General features: G+C 42.0%; 2 protein-coding genes across 9 annotated transcripts in view; one reads left to right on the plus strand and one right to left on the minus strand.

The window, feature by feature from the left end:
* MTRF1 (mitochondrial translation release factor 1) overlaps nucleotides 1–8,878 on the plus strand; it is a 24,118-nt gene extending 15,240 nt beyond the window's left edge. For 3 of the 4 annotated variants that reach the window (XM_019524124.1, XM_019524123.1, XM_019524127.1), the window contains 3 exons: nucleotides 2,092–2,228; nucleotides 5,296–5,394; nucleotides 8,020–8,878. In XM_019524124.1, coding sequence (XP_019379669.1) covers nucleotides 2,092–2,228; nucleotides 5,296–5,394; nucleotides 8,020–8,139 — 356 coding nt within the window. In that variant the 3' untranslated portion in view covers nucleotides 8,140–8,878. Of the gene's footprint in view, nucleotides 1–2,091; nucleotides 2,230–5,254; nucleotides 5,395–8,019 lie in introns of those variants that run through there. The other variant, XM_019524125.1, reaches the window with a different exon arrangement.
* Nucleotides 8,879–9,358: 480 nt separating this feature from the next.
* WBP4 (WW domain binding protein 4) overlaps nucleotides 9,359–19,930 on the minus strand; it is a 67,916-nt gene continuing 57,344 nt past the window's right edge. For 3 of the 5 annotated variants that reach the window (XM_019524132.1, XM_019524129.1, XM_019524128.1), the window contains 4 exons: nucleotides 18,798–18,844; nucleotides 17,011–17,088; nucleotides 14,040–14,203; nucleotides 9,359–10,554 (listed from right to left, as the gene is read on the minus strand). The gene's annotated coding sequence lies outside the window, so the exon portion shown is untranslated. Of the gene's footprint in view, nucleotides 10,555–14,039; nucleotides 14,204–17,010; nucleotides 17,089–18,743; nucleotides 18,845–19,930 lie in introns of all 5 variants that reach the window. The other 2 variants (XM_019524130.1, XM_019524131.1) reach the window with 2 other exon arrangements.

Below are 19,930 nucleotides of genomic sequence, written 5' to 3' on the forward strand. Positions count from 1 at the left end.
ATTTTTAGGGACCCTACAGGCCAGATAGAATGGCTTGGCAGGCCGCATTTTTCCCACCCCTGGCCTAAGCCCTTGTTTCTTCACATAGCAAGTTGGGGAGCATATACAATTGGGGATCATATACAAATAGAGCATGAAAAGATTGATCCTGGTGTCTTGCTTCTTGTGGAAGGACAGGCCCTGGGGCAGCCATGGTGCTCCCTAGAGGCCACCCGAATCCTGTCCATTCTGTCAGTTCTCTGTATAACCTCCTCTGTTTATCTCACCTGCCATGTCTTGTTCTTTCGATATTGTTTGGGAGGCTGCCCGTGAGCCTTACAGTGCTCTCACCAGTGCAGCCTGACTGATCTCTTGTGGTTGTTGGGTCCTCTGCCCATTAGCCAAAAATTGCACAGTTCTCTATGGGTGTCTCTTGTGGCAGACATCCTGGTGCCCGGCTGGCACTATGAGCCAATGGTTACCACCTGTGGCCAGACTGGCCCTTAATCAAGGGCTGTGAGGCTTAAATGTGACCTCCAGCCTCCCCCATAGCCATGCTCACGCCTTATGAGTGTCACTCAGTCACCTTCCTGTATGGGCTTCGGCCTTCCTAGCCTTAGCCTACAGGTTACTTTGGCTGCAGACTGGTAGCCTAGGTCCACTAGCTCTGGCCTGGCCTTTTAGTTTCAGCCTTCCATTGGCCTCTGGCTGCCCTGCGCTCAGGCCCTGGCCCTCTTGGCTTCCAGCCAATCCAGTTGCCTACTCTGGACTCAGGCCCTGGCCCTCTTGGCCTCAGCCTGCTTCTGTCTCATACCCGTATTCCTGGCAGGGCTCAAAACCTGGTGTTCCCCTCCAGCAGCCCTGTGGCCTCTATTGGCCACACCCAGTCCTCCAGTATAAAACTAAAACAAAATCCAAGTAACTGCTTTAAACTGAGACACTCAAAGCTACTGCTCTGGGTCATCAAACCATTGCCAAAGCCACCTTCCCCACTCACTGGCTGTCTCAGCCCTGGAAGTACTCGACGACCTACAGCACCCACTTCTCACCAGCCTGAGCTGGCAGGAAATATTCTTCTTGGAGAATTCAGGGCTGCACTCCCTTTCTGCCTTGGGCAGCCAGGCTTATAGCCCCTGGGCTCCTCCTCTTCCAGTCAGGAGCTCTCTTGATGGGCTGCAGGTATGTCCCTTAACCTGCAAAGCGGCTTACTGCTGTTTCTCTGGCTGAACTGTAGTAGTGCCCTTGCTACTAGCCCCGCAATAGGCACTTGCAGCCTATGCATCCCTGGCTGCCTACTCCCCTGCCGCTAGCCCAGAATTCACCCTCTTCCTCCAACTGGGGACATACTTGCTATGGCTTCTCCCTTAAAGTAATAGGAGTCTCTGGCTCCTCTTACACTCCTCTTCCGCTATAGCTTCTAGTATTTGGAGGCCTAGGAAGTCCTAACTTTGAGCTTGTGAGAGTCTAGTGATAGAATGTTTCTTTCCTCTAAGCTTTTTTTCATTCCAGAAACCAAGTTGGAAATAAAATCATATACTAATTAGAATGAGTAAACTAATGTCTTTTATTTTAAAATGAAAGCCCTAATACAATTACCTTAATATTTTTAGTTCTACATTTTTATGTCTCACTAGTTTTGCTTTCATTTGTTTGTATGTTTAAATATAGGATTTGGTGGTGAGAAGGCTTTGTATTTTTAAAACCTGGAAGCTAAAACATTTCAAACTCATTTGTGTAGGCAGAACAAGCTGCATTTTCCACTTGTGTCAACTAGTGGAAGTGGACTTTGGACTCCCAAAGGCACCACCTGAAGCAGCATCATGATTAAATGTGGTCCAGCAATCATCATATAAAAATTCCGTAGGGGTCACCTGTAGCATCAAAATGTCAGACTGTTCCCATCTATACTAGGCTTCTAGAGTGTAGTTACTAAAATGCTTGGAGCTAGTGAGTATTAAAAAAATACACCTTTTGCCTTTGTGGACAGGCCCTAAAAGCAAAAAGGAATAGCTCAAGAAGGTTTAATTTGTTTCAGAATTCCAGGATTAATTTAGTTTGTTTGCTGTTTGGCATAATGGAGATTTTATCAATGTTCTCTTGAATCTCATAAAGGACTAACAGTCGAGTGCCAGCAGGAGCGATCACAGCAATTGAATAAGGAAAAAGCTCTGCAGACACTGAGGGCTAAACTGTACCAGCAGATCATTGAGAGGAATCAAAGCCAAATGCAGAATGCCAGAAAACTACAGGTGAAAACATGTTTCTGTCACTGAAGTGTATTACTGTGCTGTACGTGGGGGCGGGTTCTGGTTTTGGCAAGTGACCAAAAAGTGCGTGCGCGCGTGTGTACGTGTGCGCGCGCGTGTGTACATACATGGGTGCACATGTGTTTAGGTTAGTTTTCTATAAAGGAGTGCATACCCAAAAGGGAGAATCACATGTTGTAATGCTAAGCAGGGATCTGAGTTTCATGTATGCCAAGGCTAGTTCATGGTGCTCTGACAATGAACAGAGCCTTAACATAGCTTTTGTATAATTACAGTTGTACATCAGCTAAGACAGAGCTTTGTGTAATTAACACCCATGGTATGGTCTCTTTGGCAGGAAGACATTTTTATGTAAATGAGAATTGGGCCCAACAAGTACTGAGATTCACTTTCTAAATTGTTCTAAAATGGAGTCACTGATAGGATTCCATGTGCACGTAAGAAATAAAACCGCTCTTGATATAAACAAATCTTCCTATTTTTCAGCCATCTGACGGGTCATTATTTTTTAACTTCTCCATTGTTCAAAAGCAATAATGAGAGAGGTAGGGATTTCTTAGGGTGATCTCTTTTTTTTTGGATCAATGGTAAGCAAGAATGCAAAACATTCTTCAGTAGATCTGACATTCAAGAGCTTCTCTAATTCTAGAAAACTCTAAATGAGCCACCCATAAGATCAGAGACTTGCAAGGCAAGCCGTACGAGGAAAGGCTGAGGGACTTGGGTCTCTTCAGTCTAAAAAAGAGAAGGCTGAGAGGGGATTTGGTAGTTGCTTACTGCTGTATTGGGGGAATACATCAAGGACTCGGTGAACAACTGGTCACCAGGGCACCCTTGGGGAAAACCAGGAGTAATGGCCACAAACTCCTGGAAGACTGTTTCAGGCTTAACACTAGGAAAAATGTCTTCACAGTCAGGCTGTCCAGACTGGAATAAACTCCCTCCAGAGGTCGTGCAATCACCTATCCTGGAAATCTTCAAGAGGAGACTAGACGGTCACCTTGCTGGGGTCACTTGACCCCAGTTGTTGTTCTTACCTAGTGCAGGGTGGGGCTGGACCCGATGATCTTGCGAGGTCCCTTCCAGCCCCTTACAATCTATGAATCTTTTAATCTATTGTGGGTATGGCAGTCTGTCCCTCCTACTGCAGCTGGGCTGCTGTGCAAAAAGGACGGCAAGTTTAATGACGCCCAAAGAAGACCGCACAACAGGAAACATGTTTCTGCACAATGGTGGTTGCAGCACAGGCCTGGAAAGGGAATGTCTGGGGTGCCAGTCCGTACTCCCACAGCTGCTTATGTACCAGTTTCTCTAACAATTTTCACTATTTCATCCTCCATTGGGGAAAAAAAAAAAAAAAAAAAAAAAAAAAAAAAACAACAACAACTCTAAAAACTTGTACTCAAAATTCAGTTTGGAAACTGAGATTTGCTTGTAACTCCCATCCTTTACCACTAGAGGACTCCAAATGTCAGATGCATTATTTACTCACCTGTGTTCATTTCTCTTAGCCAAGATTTTAACTCCTTTACCAGGTGTCTGTTGTATTATATTCAGTACTGAATGTGCTGCTTCTATGAGTAGTATGCCCACTCTAATTTTCATTAGTGGGACTTGCATCCATACAATCTGATCTAACTAAAACTATGGGAGTCTTCGTGGTCATTGTAAAGGTATTTACTCAGAATGGGAGATTTTAAATTCTGGGGTGGCAACAGCTGGAGAATTTTTTTTTTCCTTTACAGGAGAAAAAATATTTTCTTATTCCCCATAAAGGACCTTTTGAAATGAAATTTTGTGGAAGGAAAGGTTCAGGTAAAAAGGGTTGGTTTGTTTTTTTTGGTTCCCCCATCCCCCATAGGAAATATGAGCATTAGATATTGGTGACTTATAACAGAGACTATCTAACTAGTTTAGCCAGGGCTGCTTTTGCCAGCAAAAACTGCATGTTACACTTTCTTTAGTGATGAAGGGCCAGATATTAAGCTTCTAGGCATCTAAAGATGCACACATGTGCCCAGTGGGATTTTTTTAAACACCTCTCTCTCTGTGTCTAATGCCTGTCTAGACCTTAAGAGCTTAAATGTCTTTTAAAAAACCTGGCTTTGTATGTTTTTGTCAACTTGCCTGTCAGTATCAGTGGGTTTCAGAACAAGCCCCAGACTTTAAACACTTCTGCCCATGGCTGAGTTTACTTACTTATGAGACTACAGATGTATATATTTTTGCAGGATCTCATGCATACATTACTGTTATGCATACATTTTTGCAGGATCAGGCTTGCCATATAAGTATATTATATATACTTTTCTCCAGTGCATGGTTCTACTCAAGTCACATCTTTGCTACCAAGCCCAGGACTGCTGCTGAGGAACAAACCCCATCCACTTGTTCTGCTCTACCAGAGCCAAAACTTAGCAATAGGATGGAGCCTTGTCTAGCTTAGATGGCCCTGACAGTGGGGCTGGAACTATCTGAGTTGGCCATTTGGGAATCCAGTTGCTAGGGAATGAGTAGGCAGATCTGGGAGTGAGCAGGCAGCAATCTTGGGCCTTACATGAAAGAGGTATAGACATGCCCTAAGACTTACTGCAAAATAGTAGCTTTTTGCTCAGGTGACCTAAATCATGGGTAGGCCATGTCAACTGATGTGACCCCTTACTGGGGTCGTTTGACCCTAGTGCTCTTTCCTGCCATGGCAGGGGGTCGGACTAGATGATCTGCTCAGGTCCCTTCCGACCCTAGAGACTATGAAACTATGAGTGCTGATTTAGGCTTTTCAAACTACTTTTGACTCATGTTACCACTCTATAGCCAGTACAGAAAAGTTGAGCTGGAGGCTGTCTGTAAACTTGGTCTGTAGTATAAACAGAATTTTGACAGAAAGAATAGGCCTGAATCCAGCAAATTATCTATGAGGCTGTAAATGCAGTATTGAAGGCACAAAAAAGGTTGATCCATTGGAGTCTAACTCAAAACGTTTGTCTGCTGGTTTTAAAGGATTTTAAATTTTAAAACTCAAGAAATAATATAAGTTGTCATTGCACAGTTGGAGACAAGAGCCCAGTCAGAGAGAATTCGTACCTATAACTTCACACAGGATAGAGTCACTGACCACAGGATCTCATATGACGTCCGAAATATAAAGGTATTTTTTATTATAATTTATGTAAAACCTTTCAAAGATAAACCTGTGTGCACATACAGAAATTTTTATGGAGAAAGCTAAATGTAAACTTGTGAAAGTGATTAATAAATAGGTCAAGAAGACATGATAAATTATAAGCTATTGTTCTAGTCTGAGAAAGCTTAAATGTTTTCAGAACTTGTGGTAAACATTATATTATAAAATTATACGATTAAAGGGGGACAAAAACCTCATGCAAATGATATTCCAGAAACTTCCTATTTCTTGATTGATTGGCATTCTAAGAATACTATTGTAGTTACTCAGATCTTAAGTTGACCCTGAATTTAAGAAGGTGTCTCCCCAATAATTGTATTCAATATATGGAAAAATTATGAATGTTTTAATTTTCCAGGTATAGAATCTCAATTATTGGAGGACTGTCTTGAATTTGTCCCCCTCCCATCCCCAGGAGGGTCAGGTGGATGGGGTCAGTTGGCCCTCTTGCCCTCTGCCTAGCCTCCACTTTTTCCCTTTTGCAGCCTTCCTGCTCCCCTGGCAATGGCACCCTCCCCTTCCCCAGCTTTCCATAGCCTCTGTCCCTCCCTCCTCCCTTACAGTGAGACACTGCAAGGGCTATCCTGAAGCACAACATGTGGAAGCTCAGCCCTTGCCAGGCCAGGCAGACAATGCAGCTGCTGATCTGCTGGGCAGGGGAGAGTTTCCATGTGCTCTGTGTCCAGGAGGAAATCCAGCCTGAACCAGAGCTGAGCCATGCCTGACAATAAGGAGGGGAAAATGGGTTGGAGTTGGTGGCAGAGGTGCAGAGAAAGGCGGAGGCAGGGGCAGGAGGCGGCTGTGGCTCTGATTCTGGCCCTGACCTGGACTCAGGGCCAGAGTCAAAATCACAGCAGCTAGCTCCCTCCTCCCTCCCCCTTTGTACATGAATCTAAAACAAGGGGCTTTTAATCCTATGCTGATTAGAGAAAGAAATCTAATTTAAGATTTGATTAGATATGGTATTTTTCTGTATTGTTCACAAATATATTATTAAGTGTGGGGGGGGGGCAAAAACCACAGATCTAACTTTGTTTATACAGTACTTTTTCCTGTTGCAAGAAGGACAGATGAAGCACATAATTCTTTCTTGAGAACTTCAGGAAAAGTGAGGAGGGGAGTGACATTCCTGATATTTGTAGGGTAAAAAGCAAGTAGAAAAGTTTATTTTGAAAAAAATCTTTCAAGATCTTTGTTATGAATGAAAGGCAAAAGGACAAATATCAATTTTTTGACCTTCCAAATCACCTTAGAAAGTTTTATTTCCATTTTCTTTCAAATGATAAATTATATTCTGATTAAAATTCTACATGCAATTAATTTTTCCTTTGAACATGTGCAACATGAGGACAGTGTTACTACATATTGGGTGTGTCTATACATGCATTTACTTTAACCTAGGTTTATTATGCAGTAAGACACTGCTGAGTAAGGGTTTTGGGGTAGGTGTTTACACATGTGGGGATTAAGGAGTAGATTTGCACCCAGGCCCTTGCAGCCCTGCAGTGGGCTCCTGCTGCCACTGGGGAGAGCTCTAGGCTCCCCCTTGGTGCTAGCTGAGGGGCTGCCTGTTGCTGGGGTGGGGACAATGTCCCCCTGTCCTGGCAGCAGGGAGCTCCTGGCCCTGGCTTCCTGATCAGGGGCACAGGGCTTGGAAAGAGCTGCAGGGGAGAGGCAGGTCCTAGCCCCCTGCCCTGATCTGCTGCTGGGGCAGGTAGCAGCTAGGACAGTCCCCAGCCACCTCCAGGCTGTACAGCTTCCCTGCACAGGGCTGGCTGGGAACTTTTGCATCAGTTAAATGTTTGAGTGAGTTTTGGATCAACTGGCTTGAAGAGTGAGTTTGGTTTTGCATTTTAAGGTTTGTCTTCACTTTTGTAGTGTAAGTTTTAAGATTTACAGTAGCTATCATCATGGAGCAGATAGTGTTTATTTACTTGTGCCTAACAGTTGTCTTGGCAACCAAGAGAACTCAGAGGAGTACAGTGAGTGCTGGAGCGTTTACAGACTACCTTAAAACATGACATGGGAGTGAGGGTAATTACAAATATCAGAAGAATGTGGGGGAAGAAGAGTAAGGCTGGGTTCTGTAAACAAGATTGCCCAGTAAGATGTATTGCTTGATTACCAAGTTGTCCTTTTATTTATTTGGGGTCAGATTTTGGTACCCTTCTTATGGATTTAAGCTACTACTCAGTATGAATAAAGATACTGAGTTGGTCGTTTCTTATGTATTACCATAACCTACCTCTCCATCAGTTCTTACTAGATTAGTTCACTATTTCTGGCAGTGGGGTTTGAAAGAGGCAATAATGAAGGCCTGGCAAAATGATGTTACTCACTCCTTTTGTTAGTGCCAAGAGGAGGCTGTGTGAACTTGTGGTATTTTTTCAGTCATCTGCCAAAAGCAGGCAGCTGTATACCTCTCCATGCTAATTTTACGCCAGGGGAGTAATGCAAAAATGTCAAGCTGATGCATAAAGATCCAACGCCATGCACATTATATTCCAGGAATTTCTTATTTTTTGAATGATAAGGATTATAGAAATATTATTGTTCTCTGCTAATCATGATACTTCCTTCTTTTTATAGGAATTTCTGCTTGGTGAAGAGGCCCTGGATGAACTAATCAACAGGTTGTTGGAGTCTGCAGAGATGGAGGCACTGATTAAACATGTAGAAAATTTTAAATCTTTTGAAGAAGGAGGTTAATGTGGATGTTGCATTAAAATTATGATTGTAATTGTGTAGTTAAATAAAACGGAGGCATTTTTTTAGACATCAAGAATTGAAAAAAATCTGTGGTATTCTTCTGTGATCATGTAACAGGATTTTTGTTAAACTCTATGTGGCTTTTGGAATTCCTGGCCCACCCTGGCATGTCAAATTTTAAGTCTTTTTTGTTTGTTTATTTTTTGGACATTGCCCATCTATCAGCCTGTAGTTCTCAATATAGACACAGCACAGGCAGTGCAGGCTTTCCTGTTTTTCCATCAGTGTACCTTAAATCTTGATGTGAGAAACAGGAAGAGAGCACTCATTTTGATGTCCTTGGCCCCTTTCTGAGTTAAAATTCTGATGCCATTTAGGTGGGGAACAAATACAGCCTGCAGGAACTGGTTTTAGATTGCTAATGGTCATCAGATGGTAACAACTTTCAGTCACTGGAGCTGGATTAGTTTGGAACTGGTCGGCTACATGTTCTGTTCCATCAGTTCCCTTAAATTTATTTTGTAATAAAGTCGAATACTAGACTATTCACTCCTGCCTTAGAACTCATAGCAGGAGCTAAGACTGGAAACTTATGTGTAGATACAGTTGCAGAGATCTCCCTCTCAGAAAAGGCTGCCACCTGAGCTCGGAAGATCCCCAGGGGGGATCAGTGCAAATGAGAAAGAGGTTTCTCATTACTTTGCACATCTCAGTGCAGATCTAACCCAAAGCTGGTGCAGGCAAGTACACAAGCTACCTTGGGTTAGATCTGCACTGCATACTGAATCAAGGTCTAACTGTTGACATAGGTGTTCCCCACTCATCCTTCCATTCCCAAAATGAAGTATTAAACCTTACTTATGCAGTCTTTTAAATCCCTAGACTCAAACTGGACAATTTAACTTTTAATTCACATTATAACAGAATTGATTTATTATTAAATTACATTTTTATAAAGTGTTCATGTTGCTGGAGGAGATACAAGATCAAGAAAATGCCAACCTATTTTAACAAAGAAAATTGTTGTGTAGAAACACTGTGCTGTTTTCTCACACATTTAGACTTCCCATACTGACATAATCTTCAGTTTGTACATCCAATTGATTTGTTTATGTGCACACATATATGTACCAAATTTTTGCATATATGCCCTGTAATGTAGTATGCACCTTGTTTTTGAAAAGCAGAATGAAGAAAAAAGATCTTTTTTGTAGTAAGAGTAGCAGCACCTAGAGAGCAGAGCCTGCTTATCGTTTTGCTCCGTGAGTTGTGTGCAGATTTTACTTTCACTTTTGCCCATAACCAGCAGAAACTGTTCTATTTCCCACATATAATTTGCACTGCAATATTCAGCAGCTGTTTTCCAGGGGCAAGTGCATGTTGTATGTGGGAAAATATGTGAGTAAACACACATAAGTAACAAGTTTGAGTCTAAATGCTTCCAAGTATATTTTAAAAAATAGAACATTTATGCTATAATTTTCTATAGGGCCTGTCAAGATGGGCCAATGGTGGAAAAAGAATTCACTCAGTTCTGGTTTTTTAATTTAGAATCACTTTTTAATTCTTTCATGTTCGCACCTTTCCTTCCTTTTCATAAGAAAAGAATATTAGCAGAATGTGCCTGTAGCCAATATTATTTGATCACACAAGACACATTTCACAAGAAGACTAAATTAGGTTTAGGTTGGGTAACCCAACTACATAAATTTCCACGAGCCAAAGAACACAAGTAACACCATGCAATTTTGGTAATTCATCACAACTCAAATAATGAATTTTGAATATTCTGTACTCTTAAGTCCATAGGGAAAAGTATATCCTGAGAAGAAAAATAAATATCAAATACATAGTTCATTAACTAATAAGTAAATAACTGACAAGTTCATAATAACTAATTGGCCTCTAGTTTGTGTGCTAAATCATCGCGCTCTTTTAGCTTGTGTGCATGAGGCTTCAAAATCAATAATACGCAGATCAAATTATTTCACCAATTAATTACATAGCTTGAACCACCTAAAAGGATTTCTTATAAGTGGGCATTTCAACATAATTACATTTTGGATCCAGGATTAATTAATGTTCATCAAGTGCTCAAATATTAAAAGTTCTATAGAAGTATGAAAATAAGCCTCACTTCTAGTTGTGTAAATGAAAGAGCGTGTTTTGACAGGTGGACCTTAGGGATACTTGCGACTAAGTTCATTAATTTTCTTAAGCCCTTCTTTGTTGTTGATGGTTTTGTGCACAGTGATGAGAAAGGGGAAAGCAGAAGGGAGCTCCACTCTTCTACTTAATTTCTGATGTCCCCAGTGTAGGCACCGAAGTTTATCAGCCAGGTCTTTTCTTCCAGCTCGTTCCAGGGCATCCTGAAGGATCTTGGTTTTGTTAATTTTATCCCAGGCTCGTTCATACCTGCATTTGTAACATCAAGCGTTACAACACCATGTTTAACCAATTATTATATTGCCAGATTTTGAACTGAATCATCTCAAGTGGTACTTGAAGAAGTATACCAACTGGTATGCCATATTTAAAAAAAAGCCAAGTATTTTCTCTCCCCAAAAGACAAGATACTCTTTCAGACCCTGACTTCTTTCTGACTTCTACGCTCCTACAGAGGACTGTGAAGGAGCATGGGTTAACCTTTGGGGATGTATTTATACTAGGAAAATTCCTCTCTGGTGGGGCTGCACCACTTGTAGTCTTAGTATCCCTAGGCACCTTTTTCAAAGTAGGATACTCTGCACTTCAGCTCTTCAGTTCATACTTAAGTATACAAACCCAGGTTTGGCTTTCTGTACTACCAAGTACAGACTTCTGCAGACATTGCTGGATGTTCATCACTTTTAAAAATCAAAATGACCAAAATACAGTCCTTGGATGGCTTGAGCCTAATGAAGACCTGATGATATTAATGACAAAACTTAATACCAAAGGAAGGAAATATTGCTACCATGAAAACACACTGTGGAAACAGTAGAATGAAGTAAAGCCCTTTGGTTTAATGGGTACAGTAATACTAGCCACTTATGATGCCTGTGGGTACTGTGAGCAGCTACTGAGATCATGCAAATGGCACAAACCATTTGTCAAATCATGGTAATTTCAGTATCAAAGGCACTTCCTGAAATTGAGCCTGTATGGGACTTCCTCCTGTGGGCTCAGCCTGTAAACACCTATGGCTGATTACATGGAAAAGCAGTGTCCAGGCTGAAGCAATTAAGCAACTTCTTCCTCCTTGTTTGGCAGCTCCTTAATCCCCTGTTTGTGCCACAGACTTAAGTGGACTCTGCTGCACACTGTGGAAAGTTTTGTGGGCAGGACTTGGTGTGCTTCTGCACTCAAAATCATCCCTTCTACAGAGCGAAATAAAGCTTCTCTGCCACTTGGCAGCCAGCAGATAGCCTTGAAGGAGCAGTAGACCACTGGGCACATCGTCCAATTGTCTGCTTGCCAGATAGATTTTAATCCAGGCCTGGTACTTTGGCATGATAAAAGTAACCTTTACTAGCTAATCTTCCTATTTTTAACTCCTGGCAATTCATACAGTTCTTGCTTTAGACAATAATCCAACTTTCCTTGGAACTGTGAGACCTAAAAACCTGTTTCTGGGGCCTCTGGTGCTAGTTTTTGAATTGTTTATCCTGCTGGTGCCTTTCAGGTTCCAAGTGCACCAAAATAAAGTTGGTCATGTATTAAACATCTGTCCACGTTTATCCTTTTCCTCATTTACTTTATTTCCTATTCCTCTCTTCTCCCTCTGTGCCTCTTTCTTTTTCCTCCATATTTGAAAGCTCTGACAGGTCACTGTTTTTGTGTACCAGCAGAAAAGGCTGTGTTGGGTTTGCAGCCAGCTGTGAGCACTCTCTCTCAGCAGGACAGTTACATGCCCTCTCTTCTTCTCATGCCCAAGATTCCAAGAACTGCAACTGTGGCTAAATAATCCTCCCACCCTGCTTTGTCACTCATGCAAGAACCGGATATGAGCTAGCTCGCTGCAATTGAATTAATGCAATCTATGAAGTGAAGCTGAGCATTCAACATTACAGAGGGATTCAGGAAAATTCCATTTAGAAAAAGGGTTATTCCAGTGAATAAATCTCATTTATTTTACCATCTCTATGTAAGATCCACCAAGTTACATTGTGCAGCTGGTTGATAAGATGGATCAGACCAATCTTTGACAAGCTGTAACCAGGGATATGAACAGGCAATATATAGCCTACTTGCATACAGATGTTCAAAGAGTTTTTCACAGGACAGAACTAGCTCTGTGCAAAAAAAGCACTTCCCACTAGGAAGATCTGTCTTTCCTTTATTCTACCATGACCAACTGTATGTTCACTTCTCTCAATACCGGGCTGGCCTCAGTATCCCATAGTACTTCACTTTCCCTTTCCCTCCCAGAATTTTGCAGTGCTTGAATTGAACACCTATCTACACCCAAAATCACTATAGCTTGGCCGATAACTACATCATCCACAGGCGTTTAAGAATAAAAAGCCTCAAGATACTGTATTGAGCACATTTATATTTTTAATCTCTTTTGGGTTCCCTGTTATTTTAGGCATGTTACCTGCTATTGGGCACCTATATGCACATTGAGGATGCTAGGGAAATGTAGAGAAGAGAATAATAAGTACATGATTTAAAGAGAGAAAGTTGCTCATGATATACACAATTCATAATGATCTTATCTGCTCTTAGAAAACACATCCATCTCATCTTCTTGCATGTTTGACATTTTGCTACTAAAATACTGGCTTAAACTTTAATGAACATGGTGACAGAGTGGTGTATGTCTGTTTCACATTTTGAACTCCACTTTTTATTTGTTGCATATATCTAGACCCCACCGAGGGCAGCCTACTGGAATTCGTTCAGGACAACTGTCTTACTCAAGAAGGGTATCACTAAGAATCCACAAAAGCTTCAGTCTAAGGCTACTGATTTTGATTATTCCCCACCCCTTTTTTTCCCCAAAATGGCTTGTAGGAAGGGCGAGTTCCCAGTGGAATGCATGACTGGAGAACACAACAACATAGGAGCAGCTTCCTGTGGGTAAGGGCCGATCATTATTACATTCAAGAAAGACTTGAAGGAGAGGGCAGGAATGACGCTGCTCAGCCTGACAAGGTTCTTTGTGTAGATGTAATATCTTTTATTAGACCAACTAATTTATTCATTTATTAATGATGTATTATAATTTATCTAATAATTTTATTAATGTATTAGACCAACTAATATCACATGTATCCAAAGAACCTTGTCTGCCCATGTCCTTAGACCAATCAATTGCTTGTTTATAACACATTACTCAGCCTGAAAACCTCAGCTTTGTGGCAGGTGACAGCAGACTAGAGGTGAGCATTTCTCAGGATTCAAGTGATTTTCAAAGTAAAGTGTGTGTAGTTAAGAATTTCTTTTGCTGGGGCCAAGTTTCTTTCTTTCCTGTCACGTTGTGCTAAAAGGGTGAGACTAGCAGCCAAAAGCAGCCATAGCCTAGCACATGTAAGTGGTTTGAAGAAAAGCTGGGAAATCTCTGTCACTGGTTTGGGGGTCTACGGTGGCAATGTCCCACATGCCAAAGGACGTCACACAAGAAATCTCAGCTTGGGAGAATGTCTTGATATCACAGAGCTAGAAACAGTTCCTACCCAGTTCCTAGCTTGGTAGTATATGGGACCCAGTGACTGAGTTAGCTTGAAGAATGGTTTTCTATGCAGCAGTATACTGGGAAGGCTGCAACAAATACCAGGTAAACATTCACTGGAGAAGAAGATAATCCTGTTAAACACAGTCATATAGGTCAGAGCTGTCTTCCCTTGGAGTGTAAAACAACAAATGAAACTAATTTATTGCGGAACTGCACTTTTTTCTCACTTCAAGCAACTTACCAGCATTCCAGCATTTTCTGTGCTTGTATCTTCTTTTCTACGGTAGCTAAATGAAACTGGCTTATTTCTGCTCTGCTGAATCCTAACTCGTTAGCAACAATCGTCCATTCAAAACCCAGTTGCTTGCCCAGTTCTCTGACGGATTTCAGGTTAATCACAGCATCCTGGTAATCAAACAAACTCATATTTATTTATGGCAAATATGTATTACAACAGCAAAACAATAGATCACCTTATTGTTATAGGCACATTTCCTAGCACAATGTAGGGTCAGGAAATTTGGCATGCCGCTGTCCTCTGCTTTCAAATCCCACCCCCCTGCAAGATGCATTTGGGACCAAGCCATGCTCCCTCTCCCCGCAACCTGTGTGGGTCAGGGCCAGCCCACACCCCCTTCCCTCCTCTCCCTGCAGGGCCAGGCTGGGCCACACTTCCTTCCCTCCTACAGAGCCAGGGCAGAGTAGGCCATGCCTCCTTTTGCCTTCTGTGGGGCAAAAAGATTGGGCTCCACTGTTTTAAAGGGAAGCTGCAGCAGGCTAAGCATGCTGTGTGGGGCTGGCAGCTGGGCAAAAGCTAGCTGCTATGAAGCAAGCAGGCCAGAAGCAACAGGGACAGAAGCTAACTGTGGAGAGTGACTATCCAGGAGCTAGCTGCCCCATGGTAAGCAGCTAAGGGGCAGACATGTAGGCAGCCCAGAAGTAGAATCTGCAAGCAGGTGGGCTAAGCTGCAGCAAAGGAGAGCAGGCTGGCTACCAGGTCAAAGTGGAAACCTCTGTGGGTGGCTGGAGAGCCACTTGACAGGAAGACGTGGGGCTCTGGAGTCACATAAGGCTAGTGGCTAAAACCAGGTGTGGCCCAGCAGGTTGCAGGGAGAGGAGCTTCTGAGCAAGATGGCTGCAAGAGATGGACTGACTGGCACCCAAGCTATCCCAGAATGCTGCAAGGAAGGAGCTGAAGGCAGCTTATAGCTTACAGAAAAGTAATGACTCAGTGTGGGAAGAAGTTTGTTGTACAGCCATTGTATTTGTGTTTATGTTCTAATTAGGCTAACTGCAGGACCGGATTATGGCTACAGGGGAGGTGTGGAGACCATGAAAGGCACTCAGTATCAGGCAGCCTCACCTGGGGTCAGGGCCCCAGGGGGCTAAGGCTGGTGTAATAAGATTGGCCTTAGCCCTTTCCACTTCAGCCTGTATCTGGCAGCCTACCCTGGGGTTGGGGACCCAGAGGGCTGTGAATAAACTAAAGCCCCCAAGCCTGGGTCAGGGACCCTGGAAGGCTAGCAGAGGGGGGTGGAGAACTAAAGCTGCAGCAGTGAGACAAAACCCATAGGAGGCATGTGAGGGCCAAAGCCTGGTGGAAGGGGAGGAAGCTAAGCCAGGGGCTCAGGTAAAGAAGAGACTTGCCAGGGCCTGGGGTTTGCCAGACTGATGGGAGTGTTTGATGGATAGACCAGAGGTCCCAGTGGACAACTTCTAGTAACATCTGAGGCATGGACGCGGCTACAGGGGTGGAAGGAGGCCATGAATAGCCCATAAGCCAACTGGTGACTTGAAGCACTAATAGGGCCCAGGAGGGCCACTGTGTAGTGTCCGAGAGGCAAGGCGGAGCTAGACTGGGCTTGCTCTGGGAGCAGCTTCCAAAAACCTTATAAATAACATCTAGATGTGGCAGGCAAGGTAGAAAGGGAGGGTACCCTGGTGAGCTGGAGTAGGGGCCAGGGCGAGAGGCCACCAGGGGGTGTCATGGTGCCCTGATCTTGTCACAATCCCTGATTGCATGAGGTCAGAATACAAGCTATAGCAATACTGAAGGAGAAAATGCACGTGCATGAAATATATGCATGCTAAAGTACATGAATGCCACATGCAGAGGTGTGATAAGTATAGGAAACTGTGGAACCAACCAATAAACTGCATTTATCCCACATCTTTTTGAGTACCTATCCTTTAAGCCAGTAGTCTCCAATCTTTGCTAGTTTCTGGGCAGCATTGAGCAAGTAAAATACTGTGGGCAACAATGCATCAGTCTCATCTTTTAACTTTTCAATTTCCTCTGGCCACAAGCAACTTCAAAGGCTCTCAAGGGCAACATAGGTTAGATGGGATGCACTTCTGCACTCACCTCATTCTGGACTCTACCAAGTTAAACTGCCTGCTACACAGGACATTTATATGAACCCAGATCTCATTTTCTTTCCCTTGACCAAGCTTCATATTCTGAGGTAGGAGTCAGAGGCTGGCTCTTTGCCATGGGAGTACTCCTGTCTCTTGTATTGGGGTTATCTTCCCCTAAGACCTATAATGCTGATCTTGTTTGTGTTTCTTCTTAGAATGAAGCTCTTTTAGAGAAAGGGCTTTCTCTTCATATCTTTACATTACCTACTTACCCGTTGGATGTTAGTATACTATAAATAAGTAAAAAACAACTTTCAGTACAGTATCAGGTTTGTTTGCAGTTTCCAAAAGCAATTTCTATGAGAATTAAGAGGAGTGGCAATATTACTATGTATTAAAAAGTACATATTCTAATTAGCATAAGCTAGTCTTCTTAAGTTGCTTGTTTGTGATTTGTGTTATCCCCACTTTACTTGAGACAGCATTAAAGCTTTCAAAGAACTATTTTCTATTTCTGGGAACTACAAATGCATGAGTTTGGAACAGACTGGTATCACCCACAATTTAACTTAAAAAAAAGCTCAACAATTCACTTCTTTGAAATACTGTATGGTAGAGAGGGGAAGCTAGCTGTGCTAGTCTGAACTCAGGCAGAAGGTGGAGTGGGGCAGCACAACTAAGTGGTTCAGAGAAGTATGAGCTTTCATAGGTGAAGTAGGTTGTTGCTTATGGAAGTTTTTATGCCTCTTTGAGACAGTTAGTTTCTGAAGTGCCTGCTGTCTGAAGTCTTTGAGAGACATTTCCACCCAAAACAAAATAAACAACTTATCTGAAGAACTGGACATTTTGTTTACCTCTTGGGCTTTATTTGGCATTTTTAATGTAGATTCCACTTGAACATCTGGCAAACTTCTTTACTTTTAATATAGCAGCTGTCAGGATGGCAATGAGAAAGATAAGCAAGTATTTTCAGGTGGAAATAATGCAATAATACATTTCCACAGGAATTATGAGAGAGACATTTTTTCCAGAAGTGTCTATAATAATGGTTTCTAAATGCTTACAGCATTTACTATTCAATTTTGTATTGGCTCATCATCCTGACTTGGGAAAGCCAAGAGACACAAATGGGCAGAGGATATTACCACTGTGTCCCAACACAGAGGGTTGTCAAAGAAAAGGGAATCTCCTTACTATGGAAATCTGAGTATATCCTATGCTGTGATGGAGGAAACTTGTGAAGGAAACCCTGATGAGGAGCCTTTGGAAAGGCAATCTGATAAATTCTTAGGTGTTCAGTTCGTAAGATCTAAGAGGAAAATAAGAGATAGCAGAACCTTTTCCATCCCTAGGTTTTTTTTAAATTTGTTTCGCAACCTCTGTACACTTCTGTCATGGAACAATTATATTTTCTGAGGCAATTCCCCAATGTTTGAAATGTTCATTAAAAAGCTCTGTTACCCCAATATTTTGTGATGGTACTAATCTGAGCCCAGTGTGAAGTGAACTTGTAAATATGTACGACTAAATATTCATTTTTTCTACATGTTTCACATTTTCAGTTGTATGTGAACCTTGCTGGAATATGAGGTACCTAACTTGAATCAGTCAAATTTCTCAGTAGGATCAGCACTTGCTAACTGGATCATACTGTTTCTGACACGGACACTGGTGTTTTGTTGTAGTGTGTATATAAAGAAGCCCAGGTTTTGAAAATTTAGCCCCTAACATCTGGCTTTTCTCTGTGGTTTACTTCCCACAAGCAAAAAACTTTTGTCAATTGATTGGAAATGCGTAATCAAAATCCTTCCTGAGGATGTATTATCCAGAATCTTGGTCTGATAGGGAGGCTTAAAGTATATTCAGGTACTGTATCTTATAGTTTCATAGTTTCTAGAATCAGAAGGGACCTGAGCAGATAATTGAGTCCGACCCCCTGCCATGGCAGAAAAGAGTACTAGGGTCAAACGACCCCAGCAAGGTGTACATCTAGCCAATGAAATGTATATTAGAATCACTGATCTAGTCTGCTTCTTTCATTCAGACCATATATTATCATACTCTTGTCCTGGCTGCTGAACTAGGACAATATTTTCTTAAGCTGGACAGCGGGAGTGACACTAAGGGACATTAAAATCTATGATTTCTCATCAAACTCGTCATCCGGATGTAGTTTCATATAGCATTGTTGAATTAGATATACTTCTTATATGGAGATTATTGAACATGGTTTATGGAGAAAGACTAACATATAAAAGAAAGATTATTAAGGTTAATGAAGTCACAGGCAAGAGAGTAGAAATACAGATTTTCTTTCTCCTATAAAGACAGAAAAGCTTCAATATCTTAATGAAAACCTTATCTTCATTTATCATCTACAAAATACAATGGAGAGATTTATACACCTGAAACAATAAATTAATTCATTCACTTGGAATAGGAACACAATAACTTTACATTTTACAAAACCAAAGCTTTTTTCTTTGTTTTGTCTGTGTTGATCAGTGTCTTTAGCAATGCCATGTCTATGAATGTTTCCAAAATTTGACATAAATACAATTAAAGCCAGGAATAATCTCCTACTTACAATGTGATAGGTCAATCTTTTTCATATGTGGAGAGCTGTCTGATCAGATCTTACCTTCTTTTTCTGCCTCTTTGTATACTTCTGTAATGTTGCTTGGCTCTCTGAAAAATAATTTTTCAATCAAGTTTACTGCAATATATATATTTTAAAAGCAATGCAATAACATCTATTTACATGTGCCTGTTCTTTAAGAATTTTTTACCTTAATGTTAATGAGGGGTTGTTTTTTTTCAGTATCTGTGAAGATAACTTGAGGACAATCTGCTTACCTGAAAAAGTCGTTTCAGATGTACCTTGAATGTTGCTAAGTAGTAGCTACAACAAACCATAACCTTGTTCTTGTAAGAATTTAAAATTTAACTATTTTAACTCAAGGTCATTTGTTACTCATGACTGGTGCACTGAATGAAGCAATTTCTAGTTAACTGCTTGATGCATTACTGGACAGTAATGCACAGGCTGGGGACCAACTAGCTAAGCAGCTGCTCTGCAGAAAAGGATGTGGGGGTTACAGTGGACAATAAGCTGAATACGAGCCAACAGTGCATCATTGTTGTGAAGGCTAAAGGCATACTAGGCTGAATTAGTAGGAGTATTGCCAGCAGATTGAGGGCAATGATTATTTCCTTCTTATCGGCATGGCTGAGGCCACATCTAGACTATTGTGTCCAGGGTTGTCCCCCCCCTACAGAAAGGATGTAGACAAATGTCCAGTGGAGGACAATGAAAATGGTGAGGGGGCTGGTGCACATAACTTCTGAGGAGAGGCTGAGGGAACTGGGCTTATTTAGTCTGTAGAAGAGAAGACTGGGGGGGAAGGGGGGAGGGATTTAATAGGAGCCTTCAACTACCTGAAGGGTGGTTCCGAAGAGGATAGAGCTAGACCAGGGGTGGGCAAAATGTGGCCCGCAGCCCACCAGGCCATTTTATCTGGCCCACTGGGCCCCTAAAAATTTAGAAAATTAATATTTAGCTGCCCCTGGCTGCCTGTCATTCGGCCCTCTATGGCTTGCCAAAACTCAGTAAGTGGCCCTCTGCCCGAAATAACTGCCCGCCCCTGAGCTAGACTGTTCCCAGTGGTGGCAGATGATAGAAAAAGGAGCAATGTTCTCAAGTTGTGGCAAGGGAAGTTTGGGTTAGATATTGGGAAGAATTTTCTCGCTAGGAGGGTAGTAAAACACTGGAAC

This window comes from Gavialis gangeticus, unplaced genomic scaffold, assembly GCF_001723915.1.
Source record: "Gavialis gangeticus isolate Ggan-Ray unplaced genomic scaffold, GavGan_comp1, whole genome shotgun sequence".
NCBI lineage: Eukaryota > Metazoa > Chordata > Crocodylia > Gavialidae > Gavialis > Gavialis gangeticus.